Source organism: Coenobita brevimanus, chromosome 69, assembly GCF_032717465.1.
Source record: "Coenobita brevimanus isolate Jiangsu-jjx chromosome 69, ASM3271746v2, whole genome shotgun sequence".
In the NCBI taxonomy this organism is placed as follows: domain Eukaryota; kingdom Metazoa; phylum Arthropoda; class Malacostraca; order Decapoda; family Coenobitidae; genus Coenobita; species Coenobita brevimanus.
In genome coordinates, this window is record NC_137022.1 from 10,157,882 (window position 1) to 10,177,227 (window position 19,346).

At 45.9% G+C, this 19,346-nt stretch overlaps 1 protein-coding gene across 1 annotated transcript; it reads left to right on the forward strand.

The window, feature by feature from the left end:
• Window positions 1-7,172: 7,172 nt before the first annotated feature.
• Window positions 7,173-18,696, forward strand: LOC145406133 (uncharacterized). The gene is made up of 3 exons (XM_080277333.1): window positions 7,173-7,187; window positions 14,746-16,572; window positions 16,885-18,696. Exons 1-3 carry the CDS (start codon window positions 7,173-7,175, stop codon window positions 18,694-18,696), a joined length of 3,654 nt encoding a protein of 1,217 aa, XP_080133459.1.
• Window positions 18,697-19,346: the final 650 nt, after the last annotated feature.

Sequence of the window (19,346 nt, forward strand, 5' to 3'; positions counted from 1 at the left end):
TTAACATTTGGCATGGTTGCACTGGATGCCGGGCTAACCCTGCCCCCGTTGCCAAGGGTGGGGCTCCATTAGCATCACCACCACCACCACTCCGCGCTGCCACTCCCCCTGCCTCCACTGTCGGTTTGGACTCAGCTGCAGTCACTGAATTTTGCAATGCTGGTACCACTCTCAGGACTTGGATTAGCTCACTTAAGGCACGTTTCAATGGAATAGAAGACCGCATTGATGGCTTGGTTAACAAGCAAGCCACACTTAAGACAACATTAAATTCACTGGTTGAATCACAACAAGTCATCATTATGACTGTCACCACCCTTACGGAGAAGCTGGACTCCACTGTCACTCCCATTGGACGACCGAATGATCCCCCCAGGGAGTCTTCCCCTCGTGGCATGCCATGTAGCACTTCTCATGCCACCACCACTTCCTCATCTGGCCCTCGCAAACATGATGGCAAAGTTCGGTAACATTGCACAACTGCATGTCATCTCTTGGAATGCCTGTGGTGTTACTAACCAGTCTAAACTTGCTTCACTCAAAGGATATGTATACAGTTGCCACCTGGATAACATTTTTCATTCAGGAATCCTTTGTTGGTCATGCGCTACCCGGGGTAGAGGCACCCACTCTCAGTGGTTATGTTTCTTACGTCCAACGAGTTAGGAACGGACTTGTCAAGTATGTCCACTCCTCCATCCAGCACCGTTTCCTCCAAAGCTCTGTAGATGACAAGACAACTTTCCACCTTCATGAGGTCACTACTGGAAGAGGCACAATTCGGTTGTGCAACATGTACTCTGCGACAGGCAGGTTGAATACAGCTGCTCTCCCAGCTCCCACCATCCATGGCATGATATACATGGGGGATCATAATGCCTGACACCCTGGTTAGGAGGACCTTTCTGCCACCGTTAACTGTAACAGGACTAAACTTCTTGAGTATATTCGTCGTAATCAGCTCACCCGCTGGGAAATCAGTGGGGCCACACTCTCGAGGAGGCACACCGGATCACGTCCTTACATCCAGCCTCGTTGCGTCCTGGGTCAGGTGTTCATCTAGCCCTGCGCTCTTCTCTGATCACATTGCTCTCAGCCTTCATTATTCTGTTATACCACAATTATCAATTAGCTAGGGGTCAAGGCAAACAGATACACAGTGTGAACACAGCTATTTAACCCCTTAAGACTGCAATTGTTTCAGGCAGGGTACCTCCCATAACCGCAATTCAGGGGTGTTTTGGCGACTTTCAGCAAGGGCAAATTGACTGTTGTCTGGCTAAAGAGGAAGAATTTACACACCTGGCAACGCAATCCGTACCCCCGTAGGCCTAATGGTTACCGCACAATTGCGCGTCATACTTAAAAAAAAGTTTATGATCGTTACCCCGTGAAAGTAATATTTTTCTTATTGAAACAGGTCATTTCAAAGCGTTTTATCACACCAACCATGAAAACAGGTGTTTGTAGGTGTGGGGAGATTACTAGACTGTGGGGAGATAAAGTAGGCTGTGGAGAGTAGGTCTATAGGTACGGAGGTTGGAAATAACCAGCTTTTTGCATGAAAAGAAAGCACTTCATTGTGTTCTGTAACATTTACCATGAAAACAGGTGTGTATGTAGGTGTGGGGAGATAATTAGTGTGGGGAGTAGGCCTACAAGGCCCTGGAGGTACTTGGGGAGAAAAATTTTGGCAAAACCAAATTCTCTTGTGGAAACCCTCCATTTCAATGGGATTTGTCATACCAGCCATAAAAACAGGTGTGTATGTAGGTGTGGGGAGATAAAACAGGTGTGGGGAGTACCCCTACAGGGCCTCATAGTCATTCCAAAACTAACACAGACGCATGTAAATGTTTATAACCATTAAGGACATCAAAGTAAGGTAGAATAATTCTATAAATGTATGCATAATAAAGGAAAAAAAATAATAATTTGTTTCCAATTTCTCTTTTTACTGTCTCAACTTCTCGTTACACATTTATCACACCATTACAATTATCACATTATCATTACACTTCATCTCACTTATCATTACAGTTTCGGCAACAACCAAATTCTCTTTTGGAAACTCTCCATTTCATTGGAATTTATCATCCCAGCCATGAAAACAGGTGTGTTTGTATGTGTGGGAAGATGAAACAGGTGCGGGGAGTAGCCCTACAAGGCCTCATTGTCTTTCAAAAACTACCACAGACGGACATTACTCAGAGGTGCTAATCTGGGCAGGTAGAGAGAATGAAAAAAAAAAAAAAAAAAAAAAAAATGCGTCGTATGTAGTACAACATACAGCATTCTCCAACTACGTACGTACAGAAACTGGTAGGTACGAAGCAAGAAATGAACAGAGTGAGGTATAAAAATTTGGGAAGAAGTAGAAATAATATGAAAGAGGTAGGTACATCAAGCCTGACACTTGGGGGCCTGTTGGAGGTTGGAAGGGTAGTGAGGGACAAGGAAGGAGAGATGGGGTGGGGTTGGGGGGGGGGACGAGGCTAGCAGAGAGGGAAGAGGGGCAAGATAGGGTGGGAAGGGACGCAGCTAGTTGTTGTGTGAGGAAAGATGCAGTTGAGTGGAGGGGTGGGAGAGTGATGGTGGAAAAGGAGATCATGAGGGAGTGGAGTAGAGGGTGGCATGGAGGCGGCCCAGAGGGGGGTGCCCCCCCACCACCCGGGTTGGTCCAATCCCCCCTCACCCCAAATATACATCAAATTTCTCTAAAGCCAGCAATAATGATAAAGCTTCTTTCTCTATGGTTGAATAGTTCCTTTGGTGAGATTTGAATTTAACTGACATATAGCTAACTGGATGTAAAACACCATCATTTCCCTCTTGCATTAACACTGCTCCAGCTGCAGCATCACTGCCATCAATATATAGTACAAAGGGTTTGCTGAAACGAGGTCCTTGGAGTACGGGATTGCACATCAGCAAAGACTTAACTTTATCAAAAGAATTTTGACATCTTTCATCTCACCTCATAGGTTTTTTAGGGCTAACTAAATTAGTGAGGGGACTTACTACCGCGGCAAAATTGGGACATAACTTCATATAATATCCAGCCACTCCCAAAAACTGCTGAACATCCTTGCAAGTTTTGGGTATGGGCATATTACAAATTGCCCCAACCTTTGCCGAGATAGGAAAAACTTTACCACAACCGACCTGATTACCAAGAAACTGAAGTGTTGCATGCCCAAACTCGCTTTTAACTAAATTAATAATTAATGAAGCTTTTCTTATCCTGTCAAACAAATCCCGGAGAGCTTATACATGGGTTTTCCAATTACTTGACTGAATAATAAGATCATCAATATAACAGTGTACCCCTTCTAGTCCTTCTATTACGCCAGAAGTCAACCTCTGATAAGTACTTCGGGCATTCTTTAGTCCAAAAGGCATGACCCGGTACTGATACAGTCCGTCTGGGGTAATAAAAGCACTTATTATTTTAGCTTTGTCAGTTAATGGGACCTGTTAGTAGCCACACAACATGTCAATTTTGGTCATAAAGACAGCATTGCCAACAGAATTAATTATATCATCAATCCGAGGAAGAGGATAGGAATCTCCCTTGGTTAAAGAATTTACATGCCTATAATCAGTACACATCCTCATTGATCCATCTGGCTTCGGTATTAAAACACAAGGAGATGCCAATTCACTCTTACTAGGCTCAACCAAATTGTTGCTAAGCAAAAATTCTACCTCATCTTTCATAATGTGTCTCTTCTCAGGAGAAACACGATATGGAGCTTGTTTCACAGGTGCAGCACCTTCACAAGTACAATATCATGCTCTACAAATGAAGTTGGTTTGGGAACATCAGAACATATATCTGTATACTCATGCAAAAGTGTAGCCAATTCTACTTTTTGAGATGGTTTCAGATGATCCAGTTCTGAATTCAATGAATTTAATACACCTGAGTTTTTCAGGTTAACATCCACTTTTACTGTGAAATCATTTTCTACTACCTCACTGTTCTGGTTTACCCAGTTCACACTGACATTCACTACCTCGCTCTGAGCTTCCTCAACCCTCTCTGTATATTTCTTCAGAGGATTCACATGAACCAATCTTTTACTCTTTCTCCGACCTGGAGTAGCAATAATATAATTTAGTTCACCCTGCCTCCGTACTACTGTGAATGGTCCTTGATACCTGGCTTGCAATGGATTCTTTCTGTCTGGTAAAAATAAAAGCACCTTATCCCCTTCTTTAAACTCTCTCAACTTAGTGTTAGCATCATAACAGAATTTCATTTGATTTTGTGCCTCCAGAAGGTTTTTCCTAGCAAAGATATGTACTTGCTCTAGTCTCTCCCTCATTTTCTTGACGTATTCACTCAGTTCTACTGCCTCTTCCTCGATCCAACTCTCCTGTAATAGTTTTAAAGGTCCACATACATCTCTGCCAAACATCACCTCGTTTGGTGAGTAACCAAGGCTCTCTTGTAAAGTACTCCTAACAGCATACAGAATAAGCGGCAAACCCTCATCCCAATCTTTTTCAGTCTCCAGGCAGTACTTAGCATCGATTTAAGGGTTTGATGCCATCGTTCTAAGGCACCTTGACTCGCAGGGTGATATGCAGAGGCCAAGTTCTGTTTAATCCCCAGGGTAGACATAACATGTTTAAATATTTTGACGGTGAAATTGCTACCCTGATCAGAATGTATTACTTTAGGGAGACTGAACTGGGTAAAAATTCGGAGTAGCACAAGGATGATTGTCCTGCTAGTTATGCTCCTCAGGGGGACTGCCTCTGGATACCGGGTGGACAGACACATGAGGGTTAACATGAATTTGTTACTTTACTAGTTCTGGGGAGGAGACCAACACAGTCAACGATAACATGTGAAAAAGGTTCACCTACTGCAGGAACTGGGTGCAAGGGGGCTGGCGGGATCACCTGGTTCGGTTTACTGGCCATCTGGCATATATGACAAGATTTACAATATTTGGAGATATCAGACTTAATTCCAGGCCAATAGAAATATCTTAACACCTTATCTATAGTCTTTTTCACTCCCAAATGACCTCCAATATGGTCATGAGCCAAGTTCAGCACCAGATGACGATAGCAGCCTGGTACCACAATTTGTCAAACTTCATGCAATGGTTCATTTGCTGATACATCAGGAGATCTGAACTTTATCATAAGCACTCCAGACTGTACATAATAACAAACAGGCTCGTGTTCCATTTCATCTGTGCTTAATGTCTTATTTAATATTGAACTAAGTGTAGAATCTGACTTCTGAGCGTCAATCAACATTTCCCGAGTTACAGCACATTTACTCATATTCTTTAACTCTGGACTACCCTCGGTATGGTGAGGTTCCTGAACTATTCCTGACTGTTTATCAAGTGTTACTTCCAAATCTTTCTTATCGTCAAATAATATACCAAGTCCCTCATCCTCCAACTCACCAGCTGCAGTGCTATCACAGTCCTCATTCTCCTTTTGTCGGGCCTGGCTACATGTAACAGCACACACAGGAAATAGCCCTGGAATATCCTTCTCAACTTCAGCAGCAGGGTCCTTATCTAATGGGGAGGAACAAACAATAGGATCAGGTACTACCCGACTAACTGCAACAACATTCCCCAATAGGAACGTGACTCCATCTACTAGTAAGGAATCTTGGACTGCAACTATAACTGGCTGTGAAAGCAAATCGGTCTTGAGATAGAGCCTGGCTAAGGGAACAATGGTAGATCCACCCACTCCATTCAGAAGAACGTGCTCACCAGTGTAAACTTCATCAACAAAAGGAATAGACTCCTTTACCACAACAGACGCTCCGGTATCCCTCAAGATACTGTCGGGAACACGTGCACTATCATTATCGACTGAGACGTAACCGCCAAACTTAACCCATCATGTCCTGACCACTTTCGCACCCCCGACACCCCCCAGTCCTGACCATTTTTGGAATTTTTTTTTTTTGGCTAAAACCTCTCCTTTTGGTGAGAAACATCGAAAATTCATAGAGAAATCGCTCACTTGAGGTTTAAAATACTCGATACAGGTAGGAGTACCTCCTTACCTTACGGGGTTTTCTATCAGGTTGGCTGCAAAGAAAACGAGTTCTATGGGAGGATAACTATTCCACACCCCTCCTAAACGGTATTTATTTATTTATTTGGTACGAATTTATATGTAGTATGAGAGTATATTGGTTTTCAAACAGTAATATTGGCATTATAAGCATTGTTTCACTCACTAACTCATCACCATTCCTGACCTTCTTTTGCCACATTACCTGATCATCATTTCGGACTGTTTCTTCCTCTAATGCTATGTAAACTTTTTCCTCCACATTGTCATCGACTGGGGAATCACTCTGGCCCTGAATGTCTTTATTGGCCAGGTCACTGGTAACAAGTGAATTGCCGAGACAATGGCGTGCAGGGGGGGGAGGAGGTTATGCGGTGTAAGGGATTGTCCCTGCTTGGCATCTTGTAGAGGAATAGTGGAAGGTGTCCCGTGTATACTTACGAAAAATCACGCACAAAAATTGAAAATTGTGCAAATTAGGGACCTTGCAATTGCAAAACGTACCAGTACGTTGACAGGACTGGCAAATGCTAAATGTTGCAATGTACCCATACGTCAACCGGACGTCTCGGGTTAAAGGGCTGGAACAACTGTTGAGGGTCCTTAACACTTAGAACTACCTCGTTGTCCAAGGTTCTATGTAGGTCTGTTGGGTTAAGCACACAATTAGCAAATGAGCTAGCATCAGTTTTACCCTGAATCTTCTTCAACTTTGGACAGGTATATTTGTAATGCCCAGGCTTCTTACAATAATTGCAAAGGTCAGATTTTCCAGAACCATCTTTTACATTCATAGCATGTGTGGACTGGGAAACAGAATTCTTATTCAGATTGCTATAATTACATACAGGCTTACTATAAAGTGGAGACTCGCTTTGGATAGCTGTTTTTTCGTAACCCCTTTTACGGATTTTACAAATGAAACTATAATTCTCAGCAAGAGATGTAGCTTTATCTAGCGTCTTTACTTCCTTCTCAAGCAAATACAACCTGACTTCCTGAGGTACACCTCATAACTATTGTTCCAGTACTATGAGCTCACACAACTGTTCAAAAGTAGTTACTTCACTAGCAGCAAGCCATCTGTTTCTTAGCTTAGTTAAGGCATGAGCATATTCCAGGTAAGTTTGACTGGGTTCCTTAAAACAGTTCCGAAACTTTACCCTATAGAATTCTTATGTCAGTTTATTGGCCTGAAGTACTGAACTTTTCATACAGTAGTTTGATAATTACTTTGTTGATTACTTTCAAGAGATAGGTTAGTTGATAAACCCATCCCTGTTAGGGCACTTTGAGCTAAAAGAGACCAATGCTGATCAGGCCAACTAAGTGTTTGCGCCACATGTTCAAACTGAAGGAAAAATTCCTCTGGGTCATTTTCGTTAAAAGGGGGAATCCATTTAGTAACTTTTGTCACATCAAAATCCTTTTTTCCCATACCAGACTGAAGCTTCTTATCAAACATTACCAGCTGAAATTCTCTTTTCCGTTCTCTATCTTTCAACTTTTCTCTTTCCAACTGAATTTCTAACATTCTGATACTTTCAGCCGAGTCAGGATCATCACACAAATTCAAGGCTTCAGGTTCAAGTACCTTCATCTTAACAAGGGCATTAATCACTGTACGTTTAATTTCAGCTTTTCTCCATGAACTTTTAATGTTAACAGTATAATGAGAAGCTATATTAATCCAATCAGTCTTCCCTATATCAGACCCAGTTAGAATATTAATTGATGGTTCCACAAGAAATTTACTTAAGTCAAAAGGCATTGTCGCTAGTGAAGCACAAGTCAAGGTTACCAGTTACACAGTCAGCACAATCACAGATCACAGTTAACACCAAACATGTAAGGAATGGCCACAATACAATCAACTTTTACTCTGACAAGAATATACCATAAAATATCACTGAATTGCTATGGAATGTACGGAATGTAAATTATTCTGGTCTGTTATATTATGGAAAATGATCCCGGACAGGCCCCCATTATCTGTTATACCACAATTATCAATTAGCTAGGGGTCAAGGCAAACAGATACACAGTGTGATCACAGCTATTTAATATTTAACATTTGGCATTACTAAACCCATATGGAAAGGAAAAACAATCACCATCACCTCCACTTGGCCCAAGATATTTAAATATGTACAGTGGCTAGTGCACTTGAATAGGTAAAAAAGTATATACTGATGTGTGAGCTCTACACAAGTCCTATAATACAAGAAAGAATAAAGTACAGGTGGAACAATACTCAAGGCTGGTGACCGGGGAACCAGCAGAGGAGGAAGTCTTAACACCACGAAGTCCAAAGCAAGTCTACTGACTCAAGTGGTTCACCGCTCACCTGCCCTTCTGACACGTCAGTCATACGTCATTAAAGACGTCAGCATTATTTATACAATTAATACTTTCTGCAATTTTACTATGCCTTAGAAGTACCAAGTAAATCCATACTACCAGTACTAAAAATATAATCATAGTAGAAAATGAAATTACAGTACAGCAATATATATACTTTAGAGAAGCAAGTTAGAAAAAAATGCATTGTAGGGGGGACTACAGCACCCCATAACAATTCCCTCCCTGTTACACCTTCTTCTGTACACAGACGCACTCGCATTGCAATCCCACCCAATTACTGCCCTACACACATCTCCTATATGACCAACCTTCTTCCCACGTTTGACCTTCATTGTCCCAAAAATTTGTATTCATCACTTGTCAGCTCCACGCATGATTTCTACACTCGTTAGGTCAGCAGACCACACATTAAACGCCATTATGATGCCCACACCTGGACACTTGAAATCCCATCGCTCAGGCAGAGAGGAAGGCGGTGGAAGATGGTTTTGCCTTTCAAAGGTGACCTTCCCCAGTGAGTCTCCATTGGAATCAATTGTCGAGGGATGATCTAGTTGATCTCCAGCACTGCTTTTATACCGATTCATGGCATAAAATTACCGATGGCATCAACCATCAAACGACTGTTGGTTCCACGTGGCACCTTATCAACAAGGTTGTCAAGAAGCCCCCTAATGTCCTCCACCACAGTCCAGCACAGTACGCACAGGATCTTGTATATAGTCTGCAGTCACGGGCTTGCGCCCTTCCCGCACACATACAGGACGTGCTCTCCACCCAGAAAAACTTTCATGCACTCCATCTTACCGTCACTTTACTGAGGACAGACGATGAGGATGGTGCGGCTATAAATGACGATGAATTGCGACGAGCCCTTGCCAGGGGTAGGGTAATGGCTCAAGGTGATGATGGCATCACTTTTTCTGTCCTCTGTGTCCTCCTGAAAGTTCTTGATAATCCCCTTCTCCAGCTGTTCAACCTTTGCATCCATCTGGGATACGTGCCACAAGCCTGGACCTGCAGTACAATCATGCCTATTCCTAAACCTGGCACTGATAAATTCCGACCTGTTTCCCTCACCTCCTGCTGCAGTAAAGTACTGGAATGCATCCTCCTCACAAGACTCCTGTTTAGGCGGCAGGACAAGCTCTCGTCCAGACTGTACGGCTTTTTACCACAGCGAGGGACACATCACTGCCTCTTGGAGCTATACACCCTCCTATCCCCCACCAGTGTAGTGGCCTTCATTGATTTAAAGAGTGCATTTGATGTCACCAACTGAGACTTCATCCTTGACCAGCTAGTGGATTTTGGAGTTAAGGGAAACCTGCTGCAATGGATACGTGGTTATCTGACTAATAGGTCCTCTCGTGTTCTTTTTAAGGGTGCATACAGCACTGCTAAGGATTTCAAGCTTGGTACTCCACAAGGTGGTGTCCTTAGTCCTTTTTTGTTTACCCCCCCCCCCATCCCGACGTTTTCTGGGCAGTGGTACGCCCCAGTCCCGACATTTTTGGACCTTTTTGGGGGGGCTCAAACATCTGCTTTTGGTGAGAAACATCGAAAATTCATAGAGAAATCGCTCACCTGAGGTTTAAAATACTCGATCCAGGTAGGAGTACCTCCTACCTTACAGGGTTTTCTATCAGGCTGGCTGCAAAGAAAACGAGTTCTATGGGAGGATAACTATTCCACACCACTCATAAACGGTATTTATTTATTTATTTGGTACGACTTTATATGTAGTACTAGAGTATATTGGTTTTCAAATGGTAATATAGGCATTATAAGCATTGTTTGTTTCACTCACTAACTCATCACCATTCCTGACCTTTTTTTGCCACATTACCTGATCATCATTTTGGACTGTTTCTTCCTCTAATGTTTGTCCTCCACATTGTCATCGATTGGGGAATCACTCTGGCCCTGAATTTCGTACCGTGGCATGACATGGCTTTACTGGCCAAGTCACTGATAACAGGTGAATTGCTGAGAAAAGGTCATGCAGGGGGGGGAGGAGGTCATGCTGGGTAAGGCATTGTCCCTGCCTGGCATCTTGTAGAGGAAGGTGTCATGTGTATACATACCAAAAATCACTCACGAAAATTGAAAATTGTGCAAATTAGGGACCTTGCAATTGATTCGCGTTAATTTACATCTCCGGGATATGAGTACACATCATGTGAGGACGTGAATTCACGTCTCCAGGACGGGGCGGGTTAATATCCCTATACATCGTCTAATCACCCTCCTTCTTGACATCCCTGGAACCATGATTACTTGCTATGCTGATGACATCTGTATTCACTCAAATTCCCCAGCAGATCTGCAACATTTCCTTCACTTGTTTCATGAGTCGGTTTCCAAATGAAGACTCATTATCTCTCCAGGAAAGAGTAGAATCTTCATTTCCCATCCAGCAAGAACACTGCCAGTATTCTCTGTTGGGGATTGTGTTATCCTTCTGTGCATGCAGTACCTTTATCTGGGGGCACCTGTATGGATTTCTCCCTCCATTTCTGCAAGACAACGTGCACATCCGATTGTTCAGGATCTGCTGACCCAGCTACAGTGGTGCCTAAAACCTCTCAATTGGCTCACTAATTATGCTGTCTGGGTGTCTATTCCTGTAGAATGAACCATATACATAGCGTTCATTTCATCAGTTGTTGATTATCTCTCCCCTGCTCTTTGTCAACTTTCCAGAACAACCTTACAACCTCTTGAGAAGTTCCAAAATGCAGTAATGAGACTCATCCTGGGCTGCCCTGGCTCAACCAGAATTGTCAACATGCAACTTGAACTCAACCTTCCACCACTTGCTGAGAGAATATACTCTGTGATTACGTACTTCAGCATTAAGTGCCTGCATTATCCTCACCTTTCTCCCCACTACTCTCACATCATTCGGACTTCCCTTGATCCCACTACACCAACGCCTCTGCTTCGCAGTGGTGGCCACACACCAGTTAATACTGTTTGTTCAAACGTCCGACAGCTAAACATCAACGTGCCAGTCCTTGCTGAAGAGGTGGACTGGCATTCCACCTTGGCAGACCCCTGTGCCTGCTATCTCATACACTCCAGCCTCCAAGACTGACCTGCCTCAGCTTCAGAAACAGCTAGCTTTGGAGACCATCGCCAGGCTGTCATCTTCCCTCCCTTTGGCCCACCATAATTACACCGATGGCTGCTCCCTGCAGGAGGATGGCAGTGCTGGCTGTGCTGTATTTTCCCCAAGTCTGGACCCACCTCAAGGGGGCTGGTTGGGCTGCCAACTGCCAACCTCGTTGAGCTCTACATATTGTGCACTACATGAACTCCTGGATTCAGTTACTTTATTAATATGGATGAACTACAGCGGCTTGATCATCTGTGACTCATAGCCGACAGTCCATGCCCTCTCCTCTCCCAGGCCCACATATCAACACCTCGTTATGCAGATACTCCGTCAATTGGCCACTGCCCGCTCTCGTTCGCTGGTGATGCACTTTCTGTGGATTCCCTCTCATGTTGGTGTCATAGCCAACAACACTGCTGACCTTGCAAGGACTGCCAGTGGGATAGATCTGCCCGCTGTGGATGCTACTAATGCCTCCCCCATTTGATACAAGCAGATAATACGCAGAGCAGCCCGCTCCCCTACTTTCCACCATAGAATTGCTGAGAGGGCTCACAATGTGTCTATCTAACATTATGACCACTTTCTCTCTCTCATCCCCATAGATATCGTCGCAGTGGTCTTATGGTTTGTCGACATAACGTGGTGTGTGTCCACTTTAGGCTGGGCTACCGACCTGTGTGGCAGGTGGCCTCATTTCTCCTCCTGCAAGCTGTGTGACGCACCCAACGCCAACACCCTTGACCATTATTGCCTGCAATGTCCACTTGTCTCTGAGTTAATACCACACAGATTCACATTAATTGACATTTGTAAGCATCTGTTGAAAGATGATAACCTAGATGTTATTCTCATGCATCATCCACACTTTGACGGGTGTTAATTTGTTATAGCTCGAGAGAATGTCCTGTGTGGCACAAGTTCCCCTGTGCTCACCTCACATATGACTGCATGGCATTGTAATAGGTTTTTCGTCTTCAGGCGTAATGAATTAATCAAATCAAATCAACCTTGCCCTCACTAATGCATGTTTCGAATTCACGAACTGGTACAGCTCGGCTTCAGACGTCTGGGTAGGTGGACTGACAACGCTGACTGTAACAGCTTGAACTGGAGGCGGCTGTACATGTCACCTTAGGTCATCACAGTCTATAAGCCCACCAATTTTGGTAGCTCTATCCTTATTCTTTCATGTTAAATCAAGTGACTTGGTCTTCTGTAGTAGTCCAAAATTCTGTACCACAGGTGATCTCACAGACTAATGATCCGATCTGGACTATACAGTATTAAGCACTGCATTATGATCATGTCCCAGATATGTACCATAATTTATTAACCCCCTAAATTAAGTGCTTCTTGTGCATTAGAGTCACTTTTTTTCCGTATCCTATCCGGGTTCCGGTAATCGAATTATGAGGATATTTGGTCAGATGAAACGGCCAACCAGTGCTATAAAATGGCAAGGAATGAACAGTGTAGCTCAAACAGTAAGAGGATGGGAGCAATTTATATTTTGCTTAGGAAAAAAAATGGTATTGAAAAATCAAGAAAACTTCCCACAGGAATCTGGGAAGTAATCTATATTATAATGATCCGAATTCTGCATGTTTGTTTGTTTGCTTGTTGCTGTAACCTAGCAAAACCGGCGCAAGTAACACAGTTTTTGTTAGGGCAAGGTACTGTTAAAATGTTTTAACTTGAAGAATACAACAATATCCAGTCCAATTTGGCCACCGGGTCCCGAGTTATGACCCATATCTGGCCTTTTGAAATCGAATGGAGGCCGCCGAAAGCAGCCTTTAAGCAAATAATAATAATGATAATAATAATAATAATAATAATCATAATACTAATAATCATATTAATAAGGTAGTAGTAGTAGTAGCAGCAGCAGCAGCAGTAGTAGTAGTAGTACAAAGGAAAACAAACAGCAACAGTCCTGTTCGTCCTTTAGTGGCTGTTTAGTTTAAGGAAGATTATAATTAACAAAACTATTTTAGAAAAACTGCCATGGAAATTTTATAGGAATGAAGGCAATAAACTCTTAGTCTACACAACCTTCCTCAAGAGGAAAGTAACATTAAGTCAACAATATTAATCGGTGTTGTTGCGCTCTGTGTCATCCAGGTTCTGATATAAGAAAGAAAAAAAAAAAGTTTATATATAAAGAAATGTGTTATTCATGAGTAAACATAGTAACTGGGGGTCAGAAGACAGACACTTATGTATGTGACCTTTAAAGGTCAGCACTATTACAGTTCACTGCAATGAAAAGCAATTTGTTCCACATATTTAACACTTTGTAAAAAAAGAAATGCTTATCTTCATGCAGCTGGAATTGTTTGTCATTAATTTGATACCCATTGTCTCTAGCATAATTTGAGCGATCAACTGTGAAGAATTTAGTAACAGCCATTTATCGCATCCCACGAAAATTTCAAATACTTGAATTAAATTTCCTTGTACCCTGTATTCAGTTAGTGTAAAGAGATTCAGGGCTTATAAACTCTCCGTGTATGGTTCATTTTTCAATCCTTGCATTATCTTGGTCACCCTTTAGGTCTGTTTTGCAATAAGGCGACCAGAACCGGAAAATATTCTCTAAATATTGCCGTACTAGAGAGTGACATACGGTGAGGATGATATTTCTGATTTAAATTTGAATACTCTATCAATGAAACCGATTAATTTGTTAGCTTCTTTAATAGCATCTGAACACTCCTTCCTTGATTTAATCCTCCTTAGGCAAACTGGGGTCCCTCACAACCGAGACTACTTTTCTTAGTGTTTTTCATATTGTTAAGAAGTGAGATTTACAGTTAGATAGTCCAGAAACATCTCGATGTTTCCCGATGTTTATGATAGCTAGCTCTGGTACGGGTCAGAATTGCCAGTTTGCCTGCTGTTTGTGGGCGTAGCTATTTCGTAAGTTATGCATTAATTTTGTGCTATTTTTCTCTATAATATATTATTTATGTGATTGCTTGTTTAATTATGTAATTCAAGTTCGAATGCAAAATAATTTACAGTGATATGTAATGTAAGAAAACTTTGGCATGCTTTGGATGTCTCCGACTTGGTAACTGTTGTTGCTAGGGGCAGGTACAGGACCAGCACGATCTAGAATGTTCGAGAAGTAAGGAAGATTATATAAGGATGAGGAAGTGATTTTTTCAAGTGGCTGTGATCGACAGGTGGCTGGAGTGGAGCGTCGGCAAGCGGCGAGGGACCCCTGCTCCTGTCTCGGGCAGGCCTCCTCGCGCCCCTCGGAAGTCGGGCTCGCCCACATGGACGACTGCACAGAAGGCGTCCAGGGCTGGGGTCAGGGCTCGGCCCCGTCGTGCCCAGACTCCTGCCACTCCCCGACTCCCGTCTGCCCCTCAGGTGCTTCCATCAACTCCTCCTTTGACTCGGGGGTCGAGCGATCCCCGCCTCAGTCTGTCTCTGGATGCGGGGAGGTCGTCTCCCTTCGCCTCCTCCAGTGGAACTGTGTTGGGGCAATGAGCAAGCTACCCCTCCTTCAAGAGGTGGCCGTCAGAGATCGCCCGCATCTTATTCTGCTGCAGGAAACCCTTCTGTCTGAGGGCTCCTCCTTTCGTTTGGCGGGTTATACCGCCCATCTCCTCCCTCGTGAGCGTGGTGTGTCCAGGGGCTGTGCCATACTGGTCCGTGACCACATTGCCTCCACTAGCTGTGTACCCCCTCCCTTCTGTGGAGATGGTGTGGAGGTCCAGGGCGTGGTGCTTCACTTGGCGGGGTCGCCCCTTACTGTGTACAATGTGTACCGTAGTTCTCGGGCAGCCCTGGAGCTGGGGGACTTGTTCTCCCAGGCTGCCGGGGGGCCGGTATACATTGGGGGCGATTTCAACGCACACCATGCTCTGTTGTCCTCGCCTCTCCCCTCCAACGAGGCAGGTCGGCACATTTCCATCACTCTGGAGGAGGTGGGTGGTGTATCCCTGCTGAATGATGTCAACAAACCCACACATGTCCGTGGAGGTCGGCTGGACCTGGCCTTCCTCTCGACTCCTCTAGCAGGCTCCACTGTTTGGTCGCTCCATCCCTACCTTATGAGCGATCACTTTGCCATTGTGGTGGACCTGCCATTGCCTCCCCTCCCTCTCTTCGAGCCGCCTCCGCTACGGTGGGATGTGGGCAGGGCAGATTGGGAAGCCTTTGATAAGGCCCTCACTCTCGCTTTCTCCTCCTCTCCCCCGGCGTTGGACCTAGAGAGTTGTGCAGATCAGGTTGCCGCTGTCTTTCGGCAGGCTGCTTCTATTGCCATCCCTTTGCGGAAGCGCTTTGCAAGGTGCTACCGGGACGGTTGGTTCTACTGCGATAGGGTCAAAGAGCTGAACCGCAGGCTTAATGCGGCACGCAGACAGTACCGGCGGCGCCGCACTTCGCCGTGCCGCCGGTGCTTGTTTGCCGTGTCTCGTCATGTCCTTGCGGAGAAGCGTCGCCTTAGGGAGGAGGCGTGGATTGTATGGTGTCGCACCCTTGATTCTCACTCCACACTTCGTGAGATGTGGAGGAGAATCAGGTCCGTCTCTGGTCCACGTCCCTCCCGTCCGCCTTCGCATCCCGACCCTGTTGCAGAGGCCGACCGCCTGGCTCAGCACTTTGCTGACCGCTCCGCCTCCTCCAATCTCCCGCGATCAGTCTTGGCTGTTCAAGAGCAATTGTCCGACTCTCGTGCTGTGGCTATCCAGGCGGCGTGTGATCAGTCTGACCCAGCCGATTGCCCCATCACCAGTAGGGAGCTGCTGGCAGCTTTGCGGCGCAGGGCGGACACTGCTCCAGGCCTTGATGGGCTGACATACTCCATCCTGTCACACGCGGGAGATTGTGGTATGGAGCGGCTTCTTGGTCTGCTCAACCTCTTGTGGTCTGAAGGGCGTCTCCCGAGTTTGTGGAAGGCTGCTGTTATTCACCCTATCCCGAAGCCAAATGCTCCCGGTGCCATGCGCCCCATTTCCCTCCTTAGCTGTATTGCCAAGACGGCTGAGCGAGTTGTGCGGGCGCGTCTTGCATGGAGACTGGGTCCGCTTCACCCAAGGATCTTTGCTTATCATCCTGGCAGGAGTGCTTCTCACTGCCTTGCATCGTTCCTTGGGGAGCTTCGGGGTGGTGTGGGGATGGCGGTGTTCCTCGACCTCGAGAAGGCCTTCGAGCTGGCAAGCCCTGCGGTCATCTTGCAGGCTCTGGCGGCTCGGGGGGTGGGCGGTAAGCTTTTGTCATGGGTTAGTGACTTCTTTTGTGGTCGCTCAGCAGGAGTCCGATTTCAGGGGCGTCTCTCCCCCTTTTATGACTACCAGAATGGTACTCCTCAGGGGAGTGTGTTGAGCCCTCTCCTTTTTAACGTTCTGGTGGAGGGGCTCCTTGATGTAGACTTCGGTCGTGGGGTCACCCTCTTATCTTATGCCGATGATCTGGCCCTGATTTTTACCAGGAGGGACTGCTTTGCCCAGGCGAACGAGGCTCTGGCCAGGTTGTATGGCAAATGCTCAGAACTTGGCCTCAAAATCAACTTTGCCAAGTCAAAGTGTTTGCCTTTTGGCCTCCTTCCCCCACATTTTCCACTCGTGCTGGGGGGTCACCAGCTGTCCTTCGTGGCCGTCCACAAGTATCTTGGGGTGTGGTTCGATAGTAACCTCACCTTTGCGAGCCATGTCCGCTATTTGCGTGAGCGAGCGTCCACGCGTCTCTCTGCCCTTCGCTCCCTCTCCAAGAAGAGTTTGGGGGCCTCCTATATGGTACTCAGAACTTTTTACACCCACGCTATTAGGTCGCTGATAGATTACAGTGCCATATGCTTGACTGGTCTTGCCCCGCGGGTTTCTCAGTCTCTTGAGGTCGTGCAGAATGACGCTTTGCGGGTCATTCTGCATGCGCCTCCTTGGACCCGGCTGGTCAATCTGAGGTTGGAGAGCAGTTTCCCATCTTTGAGGGGTAGAATTATGCTCCGTGCTGCAGCAACTACTCTGCAGCTGGTACACCGCAGACCCACTCTCCCTGTCTCTGCTCTCCTCCTGAGGCTCTTGTCACGCCCTCCTGACCCGGCCCCTCGGCGAGACTGGGCTCGAGCAACGGTTGCTATGTTGCATGACATGGGGGCTGCTGACTCCATCTGCCAGGTCCCTGATGCACCCTTTGCTGGGTTCGAGTATCCGCCCCCATGGGAGCCTCCCCCATTCCAGTTGATTTGTCCAGCACGTGCCAAGCCCCGTGGCACCATCCCTGCCCTCCTCCGTCAGGATGGTCTCCGCCGGGTTGCGGCTCTGGGATCTCCGGGATCGGCTGTGTACTACACCGATGGTTCTGTGGCGGCTGATGGTGCTGCAGGGGCGGCCTTCATTTTTGGGGACACGGTGGAGTCTTGGCGGCTTTCACAGGGGGCCTCTGTGTTCCAGGCAGAGCTGGCGGCTATACTGGGGGCTTTGCGGCATGCACACCACCATCAATATCGCCGTGTGGTCGTCCATTCGGACTCGCTCTCTGCCATCATGGGTCTTCGCTCCTTCTCCCTCAAGGATAATGTCTTTTTGCTGTCGGCGATTTACACCTTCGCCTCTCTCCTGGTCTGCAGGGGTGCATCTGTTGTCCTGCACTGGCTCCCGGGGCATGTTGGCATCCACGGGAACGAGTTGGCGGATGAGGCTGCACGCTCTGCGTGTTCCCTTCCTGCTGTCACGTTCCCATTCGGCAGAGGCCGGGCTCAGATTGTCAAGTCTTTCGCTGCTACAATCTGGCAGTTGTCATTGGAAGAGCATAGGCTAGTGGTATCAGAGGGCTCCCGTTCTGCCACGTGGTATGCCGCTGCTACATCATACTCCCAGCTGCAGCCCCCCCCAGGTCTGCCAAATTTTTTGCTTGTGAGGCTCAGGCGCTTGCGGCTTGGCTTTTTATGTTATAAGCAGATCACTGGGGTGGAACCTGACTCGTGTGAACATTGCTTAGAGAGGGAGACGGAGCCCCTCCTTCATTATATGCTAAGGTGTCCTGTCACTGACATCTTCCGCTCGCATTTGGGAGGTGCTTTTGTGCCATCTGGGGATGATGTCCGTGATGCCTCTGCCATTGTTGCCCGTTTGCCGATGGAACTTCTGCTGCGGGTGGTCAGTCGCCACCCCCCTCCTCGCTAATATGAGCAGCGCATGCTAGCGCACCTGTAACGGGCTCACTTATTTGCCCGTGTCCCAGTCTGATCTGGGACGAATATCACAACAACAACAACAGATTTTTTCAAGCTCAGTCGGTTTTCAGTTCAGTCTGAGTTTAGTGCAGTGCTGTTAGTGAAGTTTGTGAAGTGTTGCTGGCAGGCATTAAATGTAATTGCAGTTAGTGAAGATTATTTTCGGTCCTTGTGAAATCAGTGAAGTGTTGTCAAGCATTAAGTGTAATAGCAGTAAAGTTTGTATAGCTCCAGTGCTTTTGGGAACAGTGAAGTTGGAAAGCATTCAGTGTAATTATTTGGAAAATAAAGATAGTGAACTTAAGAACCCAGTGTTTATTCACCATGCCTTAGCTGATCTTGTGTACTCTACACCTAAAGGCTGACCATAGGAAGAACAACTCACTCCTAGCTCTGACTCTGTCGGGTGAGGAGGTCTGGCCGATTTCGCTCGAGGTGTGAACACTGTTTCATTCACTCTTGACGATTTTCGCCTGTTTTTCCTCGTTTTTGGGCCAGTTTTGACTTAGTCTCTGGCACTGAGGAAGCTTTTCTTTTGCTTTCCAGGTTTTTTCTGAGACTTTGTCTCAGATTGCCTGGGTGTGAGTGGGAGTGTGTGTG

Excerpts from the sequence above, each read along its gene's own strand:
- LOC145406133 (XM_080277333.1), top strand. Across the intron at positions 16,573-16,884 it reads CGGCTGAGCGAGTTGTGCGG|GGGAGTGTGTTGAGCCCTCT; the intron begins GCGCGTCTTGCA and ends GGTACTCCTCAG.